This window comes from Eubalaena glacialis, chromosome 10 (genome assembly GCF_028564815.1).
Source record: "Eubalaena glacialis isolate mEubGla1 chromosome 10, mEubGla1.1.hap2.+ XY, whole genome shotgun sequence".
In the NCBI taxonomy this organism is placed as follows: Eukaryota; Metazoa; Chordata; class Mammalia; order Artiodactyla; family Balaenidae; genus Eubalaena; species Eubalaena glacialis.
The window spans coordinates 23,214,436-23,227,265 of record NC_083725.1 but is presented as its reverse complement, the minus strand read 5'-3'; the positions used below and the strand labels follow the sequence as shown (position 1 = coordinate 23,227,265).

Here is a 12,830-nt window from a genome sequence, read left to right as displayed (position 1 = left end):
GTCACTGTGTGGGTCCAGGTAAAGTCTCTTTCTCTTTGTCAAGTATTCCCAGCCATAATATTGGGATTAAAATTTTGCCACAAAGTGGAAAAGAGAAAAAAGGAGAAAATATTGAGGTAAAGTTGAGGGGAAAATATTTGAGTCCCACAGAATGAAGACATTCTTCGTATAAATATAAATTGGAAATATCATTAATGCTACGGTGATAATGACTACTCTGCAGTGAATTAAGTACAGACCTGGGAATCACTTTCCCAGGGTCATCTTGCTAAATGAAGAGAGTTGGAAAATGCCTGTATGTGCCTCAGGTTTTCTGTGAATGAACTGGGCCACCCACCACTTCCTTGACGGCCTTCTCAATGGGATGACACTTCTGGGTCTGCCCTGAGAGAACCACCTACACATAGTTCTCTCTCCTGTGCTCAGCCTTCTCCCAGTAGGGTGACTCTGTGGATCAGATCAGCCCTTGAATGAGTGCTTATTTGCAAAGCTCTGTGAGGAAGAGGCAACCTTAATAAACGTGAGGCAAGAGGCAGGAGGATACGCCAATGTCATCCAAGCTTCCTCAGGACTGACCCTTTTCTGCTGTGACACTGAGAGCTGTTGATCCCATCTGCCTGTGCTTCTCTGTATTCTCCATGCTTCATCTGACGGGAACTGGCAAGTCTAACCTTGTCTTCCTTTGATTCATTTGATGAGTGAACTGTATGTGGGTGTCAGAACTCAGTGCTTTTGTGCTGAGCATGTCACGTTGTTTCCCAAGGGTTGCCTTAAATCCTCAGCCTAATCTCAGCGGCTGCCTCTGGTGCTCCCTGGTCACTAGTTTCTTGTGGTGTGTGTGGGACGTGGAAAGGAGAACCAGAGAGAGCAACAGAGGGGGGAGGAGGATATAGAAACAGCTCAGTGCCACAGGACTGTATTTGCAGTGCTTTGCTAGCTTCCAGGAATCACGCGAAAGAGGGATCATTATAATCTGGCAAAAACCACAACCAAAAGGGACAGAATTGTTTAGTGATAAGCAGCTGTAGCTGTCATTTGCTTTTTTTGGACAGAGGTGGCCTCCAAAGGCTACCTGAGCAGACTTTTCAGACTCTCCATGAGCAGATGCTTCTTTGTTGACATGGAAATTATTTTTCCAGATGAATTTTTAAAATCAATGACTTTCAAACATCAGTGAACATTAAAATCACCAGGGGTGCACGGCAAAATGTGCCCCATTCTCAGGGATTCTGATTCAGTAGATCCGGGGTGGAGGCCAGGAATCTGCATTTTTAACAAGCATTTTAGGTGATTCAGATGGTCAGTGGACTACATTCCCCAAAAGACAGTCTTAGATTTAGTTCCAGTTTCCATTCAGCCCAGTGTTTGAAATAGCCTCTTTCTGCTGCAGTCTGTTTGTTTTAATCACTTTATTGAAGGATTTACTAGCATCTCCGCATTTACTACCTGTTTCATCCTCACATCATCGCAGTAACTAGAGAGGGAATCAGAGGTGGTTAGCTCCATTTTATTGGGGGTGAGGGGGTGGGAGGTGGGACTGAGGCATAGGGAGAGGTAAGTCACGATAAGTCAGAGACAGAGGTGGGAACTGAAGTCCAGAATTGATGACTCTCAAACCGGGCAATTTTCTGGGGCCTATTTTCTCAGCTTGTGTTATTCCATAGGTGTCCAATTCATGGTGCTTGGGTAAGCAAAGCATATTTGAGATTTAAACAAAATAGCTTAGCATCCATCAGTGTGCTAGTTTTTGTTTAGCATACCGAAGCTCGTCTAAGCCTGAGCTAATATCTAGAGATGATATGTGTGGGACTGACTTAATGTGCTTCTTTCTGCGCTTGCTTCCTTTATCATTTCTGAAGCCTTTTCACATAAACTATAAGGGAACAGATTTCTCCTCCCCATGCCAATAGGAGCCCCCTCTGATCTCCTAACTGGTAAAGTACTAAATCAAAAAACCTATTAACTTTCCGCTTCTCAAACGAGTAGTATTTGGATCCATTTCTAAGGAAAAAAATCTTGAAAACCCTAAGTTTACTTAAATTATTTTTATTACCATGTTATTTAAATTTACAAATATAAAGTAGGAATATAATGTTCTTTTATTTATAGTTCTTATACAACTAAAAAAACCAAAATAGATTTACAAGTTAAATACAAATGAAACCACAAAACTAATACTACTCATAATAATATTATAGTAATTTAACATGGCAAATGATGTATTTTGCTGAGACTAAATTATCCCTTGTATTGTGATTATGTTATTGCCTGCGAAAGCTCAGCTTCTTTTGAGTTCAACATGCTTATGCCACCAAGTGACCTATATTATCTCAATTTTCTCACCACTTTTCTGTTAGAACTACTGTGACAGTGCAGTCCTATGATGTGATTTGGCTTTCATTTTGTGCTTGAAAACACCATTTTCATTTTAAATCCACCTCTGTTCTTTTCTCATGATCCCAGAACAATAAAAGCAGCAATGAACACACATGCAAATGCAGGTATTGAGATCACGTGGCAATACCAGGTTATAAAGTAGTCATCCAAATAATCCAGAATATGCTTATGCAAATCTAGAAAATAATTATCAAAATGAAAACAAAATTAGGGACTTCCCTGGTGGTCCAGTGGTTAAGAATCCGCCTTCCAATGCAGGGGACGTGGGTTTGATCCCTGGTCAGGGAACTAAGATCCCACATGCCACGGAACCACTAAGCCCGCGTGCTGCAACTACTGAGCCCATGCACAACTAGAGAGAAGCCCAGGCGCCTCAAAGAAAGTTCCTGCATGCTGCAAGGAAGATCCCGCGTGCCACAACTACGACCGGATGCAGCCAAATAAATAAATATTAAAAAAAAAAAAGACAAAATTAAAACCCTAGAGAACACATGCACAAACCTAAATTGAGAATTACTGTTCAGATCCATTGGTTCCCAAACTTTCACTACGATCAAAAGCCTTATCTACTGTGTTTACTTCCAAGAACCCCATGTTTTTAAAAAAAGTCTCCTAAATTAGATTTATTAATAATTTTCCTTTTTTTTAATTAATCAAACACAGAATTACCATTTCAGAGCTTGTGATCACCATAGGTAGCTATCAATCTAAGCTGCTTAAATTATAGTTCAAAACAAACAAACAAAAAGGGACATTCTAGTTATTCCGTGCTGCCCTAACACGGGTAAATGGAAACTTCGCACTAAATTTTGTAAGAAAGCCCTCCCATACCCTCACCTCCTGCCACTGCTGCCTTTGAGGACTCTTGGAGTTCTAGAGAGGTCAGTTTAGCCTTTCTTGTACAAGCAAAGTAGCCACGCCACCCAATTTGGAAGGATTAAAGCTTGCCCTAGTTTTGCTTGATTGTTGTACTTCTAGCATGCTAAAGACCTAAAAAATGGGAGGAAGAAAATACAACAGAAGGCACCATTCCAGTACCAAACTGAAAAGAAACACAAAAACAAGAGCGCAACATGTTTTTAACAGCTTGCATGGAGAAAGCGGAAAAAATATTGACTGGGGAGTTTGGATAGCACTGTTCATTTTCTCTCACCGCCCGCGTTATTTGTCTTACGGAGCAGGAGCCAGATACAATTCTGGCGCACAGGCCGGAGGAAGAGGTGGAGGGGTTTTGTGGAAGCTTGAGGATAGCGGGGAAATTAGGACTGGAGACCCTAATGGCCAGGATGAAGTCAGGAGAGGCGCTAAATCTTTTTTCCTCCTGTCCTTGGGCATCCTCTTTGGTCCGCCTGAGTCCTAAGAGGGCACAGCATGGTTCACTCAGGTAAGTCCCCGACGCCTTCAGATCATCATGAGCAGGATGAATCCCTGCCCCTGTTTCTTTTGCCTGGGGAAAGGACACGCGGGCTTCTTTCGCTTTCTCAGCCCACCTGTCTTTTGGAGTTCAGACCTGCAGCTCCGGCAACGGGGTCCGGGATGGGGCCTCCACCGGCCGGCCAAGCACTTGGTTCCCCGACCTCAGCACCAGCTGAGCATGGGTCTTAGCCCCGCCTCTCCGGGCGCGGGGCGGGGCCTGGGCACGGGGCGGGGCCTGGGCGCGAAGCGGGCGGCGGCGACCAAGCGGAGGAGAAAAAACATGGCGGGCGTGGTGGGGCCCGGCACCGGCCAGGGGGCAGCGGGCGGAGATGGAGACGATTCGCTCTACCCGATCGCGGTCTTAATCGACGAGCTCCGCAATGAGGACGTGCAGGTACTGGAGTCGGGCCGGGGAGCGGAGGTGGGCTCGGCCGGGCGCGTGGTAGGGAAGGGGGAAGGCCCGCCCCGGGGCAGGGGAGGCCCGGGGATTGAAAGCTGGGACTCGGAGCAGAAACTTGACAGGGAGGAGGGGAGAGATCCGTGAGGGATTCTGGTGGCTCGACCCGACGGGCCGGGAACCTCTCCAGCACCCCTTGTCCCGGCCCGCTGAGGCTTCGGCCCGGCGTCGCACCGGGTCCGGGGCGGCTGTGGGGGAACCGGCTTCCCTCCTGGGCCCTCCTTCCGGGCGGGGCGGTGGGAACGCCGCGTCCAGCCTTGGGCCGGCCGTCCCTGTAGCTGAGCGAGCGGGAGGAGGGCGGAGCGGGACCGCGAGGGGCTGGAGCGGGCTGCAAGGATGCCAAGGCGCCCAGTGAAGTGCAGGTGAATGACTGCCTTCCGCTGGGCTTGTGGGGTAGAAATTAGGTTGGATGGCTAACTAACCTAGAGGAGGCGGTGTATCAGCTCTGATGGAACTTTTCTTTGAAAAGGCAGGGGTTGTACTCAACCGTTTCACCTGCTTCACCACTGCCAAAGTTCTCTCTTTTTAAAATTGTCTCACTTTTCTGAATATTGTATTTTCTTTCATTTCTTTAATGGGCCCGTCAACGTGTTTCTCCTAAGAAATCTTCCTTTAGCTAATGAAGGCGTGTTCCACTGTTCTTGAGGTCCCTCATAGAATAAAATCTAAATTAAATGTTTTCTTCATTCTTACCTGTATGTTATTATCTCACCTGTTTGCAACTGCTCTTTTTTTTATTAAATTTTTTTAAAATGATTCACATTTTTAAAAAATTTATTTTATTTTATTTATTTTTGGTTGCGTTGGGTCTTCATTGCGGGCTTCTCGTTGCGGAGCACGGGCTCTAGGCACGTGGGCTTCAGTAGTTGTGGCTCAAGGGCTCTAGAGCGCAGGCTCAGTAGTTGTGGTGCACGGGCTTAGTTGTTCCGCGGCATGTGGGATCTTCCCCGACCAGGGCTCGAACCCGTTTCCCCTGCATTGGCAGGCAGATTCTTAACCACTGCGCCACCAGGGAAGCATGCAACTACTGTCTTTTGGTCTAAATCACAACTGTTTCTTGACTTCGTTCTTCTTTCTACTTTTTTAAAGCTCCGTCTCAATAGTATTAAGAAATTATCAACAATTGCTCTAGCACTTGGAGTAGAAAGGACACGAACTGAACTGCTGCCTTTCCTTACAGGTAAGTGACTCTTTGAGGAAAGGCATGGGCATTTCTGTTTTCCAGTGGCTTTCAAAACTTTGACTATTTTTTTCGAATTTGTTACCCACAGTATTAGTAAGTACTAAACTGAGCCTGCTGTTTCCCATGAAGAAACAGGACAGCATATACTGTAATTTTGTGGCCAGACATATTCAGACCTTAACTATTTAGCTAATAGGAAAGTAATTGATATGGGATTATGGATTTCTAATTCATTCTGTAAAACAGATCCACAAAGACTCTTGATTGAGAAGGAGGAAAAGGCTGTTAGGACTGTGACAGACCATCTAGTTACATGTTGAGTCTATTCCTAGTTTTGTGTGAGTGTCCACCTCTGGGCCAGCTATCCTTGTTGATGAGTACTGGGTTGTTGTCTTTTCCAGATACAATTTATGATGAAGATGAGGTACTGTTAGCTCTTGCTGAGCAGCTGGGAAATTTCACTGGCCTGGTGGGAGGTCCTGACTTTGCCCACTGTTTGTTGGTGAGTATATTCTGCCTACTCTCCTTCTAGAACTTTTGCAGTATAAATGATACCTTGTTTGGTGATAGGCACACTGCAGCATTTTTTATGCAGATCTTTTTATGGATAGTCACAGTGTTAGCTATTGAGAGGCTAAATAACTAGGCCCTTTGGACTCAATTAACCCTTTCTTATTTTTTCTGACTATGAATTAAAGAACTTCTTCCTCTTTTTTGCCTCTGTAGATTTATTTGTTACTTTAGAGGTTGGGAGAAAAAGGATTTGATGGTTTTTGTTCATGGCTTTTTCCCCCTTACAGTGGAAATCTTAATGCTCATCTAGCAATGTTATGGCTTTGGGAATGTTTATTAGTTTTGTCTTTAATTGTAACTTTTGCTTCTGACTTACTTTGCAAATTTGATGAATTCAGTTTAATTTAGTTGACATTTATTGAGAACCTATTATATCAGGCACTGAAGTTACAATGTTAATGTTAGAGAAGAGCATTATGAATGGAATGAGGCCTCTGTCCTTATGTGTCAACAAATAATTACTGTGCGTGTTAGATGGAAAAATCTGAAGCACATAAAAGGCATTCAGGTAATAGAGAAGGGAAAGGGATTAACCCAGGGTGATCAGGGAAGGTCTGTTGGGAGAGAATGTCTGAACTAGGTTTTGAAGGATGACTAGGAATTTGCCAGTTAGACAAGATAGGGCTGAATGCTTCAGGGCTTAAATATTGTCTGTATTATATTGCTGACTCTTGTGACTTCTGTCTTTACCTCTTACCTTTCCATGGAACTCCAGTACAGACACATGTAGAAAGATAGATATAAATATCTATGTTTGTCTTTCTCTATATATCTGCCTATGATTTTTCTACTTGGATGTCAAACAGGCATTTCAAATTTAACATCTAAAACAACTCAATTTTCTCCCCCAAATATGCCTCCTAATTAGTTGCCCCATTGCAGTAAATGGCATCACCGTCTACCCAGTTGCACAAACCAAAACCTAGAAGACATTCTTGAATTCGCTTTCCCTCATTTCCCACATCTAATCCATTAGTAACTCCTATAGATTCTATATATATTCCAAATTAGTTCACTCTCCTCCATCCCTACTACCACCTAGCTCTTCATTCCTCTAGTCTTTCTAGACGACATGATCTTTCCTCTAGATTACTGCAGTAACTTTCTAACTAGTTGCCTTCCACTCATGCCTCCCGCCCCACCACTACAGTTCACTCTTCACCCAGCGGGTGGATCACTCACTACCTGCCACGGCTCTTAGAAAATCCCAAATTTCTACCTTAGCTTGTACCTTAGTTTACAAAACTTGCCCCTATGAGCTTATCTCATGTGTTCCCTCATAACAACCTCATTCCATTCACAATGGTCTTCTTTCTGTTCTTTGAATAAACCAAGCTTATTGCCTTAAGACTTTTGCCCTAGGTATTCCCTATAATAAAATGTTTCTTTTTGAGCTTCCTGGGGCTGTCTCTTTGTCATTCAGATATCAACTTTAATGCATCTCAGAGAGCCCTTCGCTGACCACTCAACCTGAAATTGCTTCCGCACTCACCCCTTATCACATCATCCTATTCTTTTTTTTTTTGGCCGCACCACTTGGCTTGTGGGATCTTAGTTCCCCGACCAGGGATTGAACCTGGGCCCTTGGCAGTGAAAATGCGGAGTCCTAACCATTGGGCCGCCAGGGAATTCCCCTTATTCTAGTTCTTTACAGAACACTCAACACCATCTAGTTGTTTTCTTGATTAGTTGTTATCTTCCTCCATTAGAAAATAAACTATATTCAATATCCTGTGATAAACCACAATGGAAAAGAATGTATGTATATGTATAACTGAATCACTTTGCTGAAATTAACACAACATTGTACATCAACTATACTTGAATAAAATAAATTAAAAAAAATAAAATCAAAAGACCAAAAAAAGAAAAAAAAAAGAATGTGAACTCTACTAGAGCAAGGAAATTGTGGCCTTGTTTCTTCTGTATCCTCAGTGCTAGAATATAACAATAATTATCATTTTAAAAGAAAGAGTTTAAGAGCCTTGGAAGCATGGAACCGGTTGGACTGCAGGAGTTTACAGTGTTGGTGCTAGAGTTGGAAGAAGTGGTGGTCCGGGGGCATAGGAAAAGAGCATGGAGAGATAGAGATAGGCAGAGTTCACATCAAGAGACAGGAGCTTGCCTTACCCTGTAGTAGTGATAGAGATTATCCAGTGCTACTGCATGAGAAGAGGTCAGAGATGGCAGTGGACAGATCATGAAAGGCCTTTACAAGTCAGAAAGCAGTATCTTTTCAAAGCAGTGTCTTTTCAGAAATGCCTCTTAGAAAAGCTGAGTACTTTCTACCTCTGTGTATCAAATAATTTTTGAAATGTATTATTGGATAGACACATGTCTCTCCTTTGACTCATAATTGTGTTTCACTCTCCTAGTCAGTTCTACATGTGGGTTTTATCTTTTAACTTTTGCACCTCATGGTATATGCTGCATTTTCCTGGACTGAGTGTAAAGCCAGAAAGGCAGAGGTTCAGAGAACCCGCCCTCTGTCACTTTCTACTGGGCTGTGTTGTATTCACTCACTGATCCTAGCCCAGGCCAACCCCTTTGGTCTCTTCTATTTCTAAAGCTGCAGGCAAGGTTTCCTACTATCTCTGCCCTCTTCACTTAATTGTTCTTTTGGAAACTCCCACTCTGTGTGTGGCTAATGGGAAGATTCTGGATGTATTCTGAAAAAAGGATTTTGTTCTCAGCCTTTTATAGATTGGTGTGGAGACAGTGGACACAGGTAGCGTCCACCTCCAGGAATGGTAGAATAATGATCCAAAGGCCGTGGACTCAGTGTCCTGATGAGATGTCCTCATGTAATTGTGGTGCCCAGCGTTGGTCATGTTTTTGCACTTACTCTTGAAGTGTACATGATCCTGTCTGAATTTGGCTACAAAGCTTTTATTTATTTATTGTTTTGGCCGCACCGTACGGCTTGTGGGATCTTAGTTCCCCCGACCAGGGATCAAACCCACGCCCCCTGCAGTAGAAGCACAGAGTTTTAACCACTGGACCGCCAGGGAAGTCCTGCTACATAGCTTTTAAATCTAGTGATTCAGCTCACAATAATATTAATATTGTGTCAAGTCTCTTCCACTGTGTCATTTGTAGACACCATCTGGGAATTGCCATCTGGGACGTGAGATCTTGGCTGTCCTACAGAAGTCGTGTCTTCAGGTTGGACACACCATATGTTATCACCATGTGAACTGAAAGTAACCATTTGGTGTGATGTAGCTAACATTCTGGTTACATGTACCACCTCCCTTCAGTCACTTTAAAAGGTGATAATCTGTATCTAACCTGATTCAGTAAGTTTTCTCTCTGGTTTTCCGTTTTGGTCTATTTAGCCTCCTCTGGAAAGTCTGGCGACCGTGGAAGAGACTGTGGTTCGAGACAAGGCTGTGGAGTCCCTGAGGCAGATCTCCCAGGAGCACACTCCTGTGGCTCTGGAGGCTCACTTTGTCCCTCTGGTGAAACGCCTAGCGAGTGGGGATTGGTTTACCTCTCGCACATCTGCATGTGGTTTGTTCAGCGTTTGCTATCCCAGGGCTTCCAATGCTGTCAAAGCAGAAATTAGACAGTAAGATATGGTATTTTTTAGTTATTTGGGGTTATTGGGAGTTCACAGCTGACAAGTTACACAGTACCCTGTTACCAGTGAGTGACTGGTATCAGGGTAGTCGGATTGATGACACCACTTTTTATTGTCCAGTTGAATATACCCGTGGGTTTTCCTTTGTTACTTCTATGAGTGGACGTCTAATCCCTGATGTTTGTAAGAGAAAACCTCTAAAATTTCTGTGTGCGTTGGGGGATGCTTCATCAATGACATTTGACAGGAAATACCTTCATTATTTTATTTGCTGCAGGCACTTCCGTTCCTTATGCTCAGATGACACACCAATGGTACGACGTGCTGCTGCTTCCAAATTGGGTGAATTTGCAAAAGTTTTGGAATTAGACGGTGTGAAAAGTGAAATTGTTCCACTGTTCACTAATCTAGCTTCTGATGAACAGGTAAGTTCACTCTTAGTAATTCAAGTACACAGATATGCTCCTCTTAAAATTTTAAGAATTTCTTTGGGTGTTTTGGTTCTCATGGTAGGATCCTTTTTGCAGAATTAATATTTAATTCTGGCCTGGATAAAGTTTCATATGACCCATCTCAGTGTCCTTATAATTCTTTCTTAACCAGACCACAATTTTCTTTTACATTAGCAGCTGTTAAAAGGAAGGGGGTGTCAAAGAGGAAATGGGAGCCATAATTAGAAAGGAAGACCAAAGCCGCATTAAAGGGTAACATACCTTTGGGCACTGCAGGCTGGATTGTCATGGGAGACTAATGTTTCCTGGAATTTTTGGCTTTCAGATAAACAAGCATAGCATGTATTGGGAAAGCTGTTTGACCCTCTGCATCCTCTATGTGAGTGTATAGGATGACTTCACTTGATAGCAGTTATAAATCCAAGGATCTGGATCTCATTGGTGTAGAAATAGCAATAATAATACACTAGCAAGCACCTAAATAAATCTTTCTCAGCCTGTTTTAAGTGGTTTACATATGGGAAGTAATTCAGTCCTCACAACAGCCCCATTAGGTAGATACCCCTTTTCACATAATTGGAAACAGGCACAGGAAATTGAAGTGACTTGCTCAGAGTTGCATAGTTAGCAGTGTTGGAGTGGGGATTTGAGTCTAGGCGGTTTAGCTCCAGAGTTCATGGCCTTCGCTGCTAAGCTGCACTGCCTCTCTGTATGGTGCTTTGGAGGATCATCCCCCAGAGTTCCTGGACTCCAGAAGAAGAGCCCTTCAGGTTTTGCCTATTTCCTGCCCTACAATCTCTTTCTGTACAGGATCAAGAGCAGCAGATACATACCCATGAGTCTTATTTTCAGCTTCTAGATCTAAAGATGGTAAATCTTTCGAAAGAATTTTTTAAATTTATTAAAATAATATATAGAAAACAGCACAAAGTGAATATGCATCTTAATGAATCATTACAAGTTAATGTCATCTTGTAACTTTCATCCATGAAAGGAGATAGAACTTCGACAGCCACTACCCCGGAAGCCCAGCATGGGCTCCCTCCCAAACACAACCCCGCTCCCCAGTTCCCACTCCTCACTCTCCACCCCCTTAAGACTAACACTTTATCTTGACTTTTGTGGTAACCACCTCCTTACTTCTCTTTGCATTTTTATTACTCATACAGTATAGTTTAAAACAGCACTATCCAACAGAAATACAATGTAAGCTGCTGTTACTTTTAAGTTGTGTAGTAGCCACGTTTTAAAAAGTAAAAAACAGGTGAAATTGATTTTAATAATATATTTTATTTAACCCAGTATATCCAAAATAACTATCCTTTAAACATGTGGCACTAGTTACATTTCAGGCACTCAGAAGTAGGTAGTAAGTGGGTAGTGGTGGTCGCATTGGACAGTACAGGTTTAGAATCCTCATTTGAGATTTCGTTGATTACATTTCCAGTGGTATAATTTAACATTTTCTTTTGTCCTGCAAAATTGGTAGTTGAATCTAGAGTGGAGATTTGTGAAAGGGCCAGATAGTAAATATTTTAGGCTTTGTGGACCAGACAGTCTCTGTTGTAACTACAAAGCTCTGCTGTTGTATGTAGCACACTATAATACGTAAACTAATGGGCATGGTGCCGTTCCAGTAAAATTTTATTTACAGAAACTTGCTGCTTTTCAGATTTGGCCAGCACTTGCCCCAGCTCTGATCTAAAGGCTTAAGGAGAGTTAGGTTTGATATTTTGGGGGCAATAAGATCACTTCGTAGGTGGAGGTTACTTTTCATCAAGAGATACGTCTAGTTGTGGTATTAGCAGCAATGGATGCTCAAAAAAATATTGTGCTTAGTTGTAAAATACGTGTGTGTATATTCACTCTGACTACTGATAGAATTGCTGCTCCTGCCTTAGTCATTCATTGAGAAAGTATTTATCAAGCACCTTCTACATATCAGGCACTGTTATAGTGCTGGTTTACAGTGTTAAGCAGGGTGTACAGGGACCGTGCTGTCATGGAGTTTACAATTTAATGAAGGAAAACAGATAATAAACAAACAGAACATTGGGGATAAATACTATGAAGAAAATAGAGTCGGGTGACACAGTGGTGGGGAGTGATTGTAGGGCATTCCTCTAGACTGGTTAGTCAGAGAAGGACCGTGAAGAGGTGACATAAACTGAGACATGAAAGAAAAATGCCAGCCATGCCCTTTCCTAGGGTGTCAGAGCGCCAGGAAAAGAGAATTCCAGGAAGAGAGGACACTTAGTGTAAAGACCCTGAGGTTAGAACGTAGTGGGTGAAAGGGACTCTGATGAGAGACGAGTTTGGAGAAGATAAGCAGGGACCAGATTGTGGGGGACCTTTAAACCAGGGTGTAGGGTTTGGATTTTCTTTTCTAGGTGGAATGAGAATACACCGAGATTTTAAGCAGCGGTGTGATTTGATGTAATCTACATTTTTAAAAGATCATTCTGGCTTCCGGGTGGAAACTAAATTGTAAGGTGGGGTTGAGAGTAGAAACAGCAAGACAAGTTAGGAGACTTTTGTAATAATCCAGGCAGGAGACAGTGGTGAACTAGGGTGGTATAGTGAAGATGGAGAGAAACTGGAGATAGTTTTGGAGGTAGTCAGTAGAACTATGATTGAATTAGATGAAGGGAAGAGGAATCAAGATCTCTTTGATTTTTGGCTTGAGCAACTGGGTGGATGCTGGTGTCACTGCTGAGATGGAGAAGATTCTGGGAGGAGTAGCAGGTATAGGGAAGAAAATCAGGAGTT

At 42.9% G+C, this 12,830-nt stretch overlaps 1 protein-coding gene across 3 annotated transcripts in view; it reads left to right on the top strand.

Annotated features, from left to right (window-relative positions):
* Positions 1-4,073: 4,073 nt before the first annotated feature.
* Positions 4,074-12,830, top strand: part of PPP2R1B (protein phosphatase 2 scaffold subunit Abeta) — a 35,925-nt gene continuing 27,168 nt past the window's right edge. For 2 of the 3 annotated variants that reach the window (XM_061203942.1, XM_061203939.1), the window contains exons 1-5: positions 4,074-4,207; positions 5,360-5,450; positions 5,855-5,955; positions 9,365-9,597; positions 9,887-10,034. In XM_061203942.1, the coding sequence (XP_061059925.1) occupies positions 4,094-4,207; positions 5,360-5,450; positions 5,855-5,955; positions 9,365-9,597; positions 9,887-10,034 (687 nt within the window). In that variant the 5' untranslated portion in view covers positions 4,074-4,093. The remainder of the gene's footprint in view (positions 4,208-5,359; positions 5,451-5,854; positions 5,956-9,364; positions 9,598-9,886; positions 10,035-12,830) is intronic. The other variant, XM_061203941.1, reaches the window with a different exon arrangement.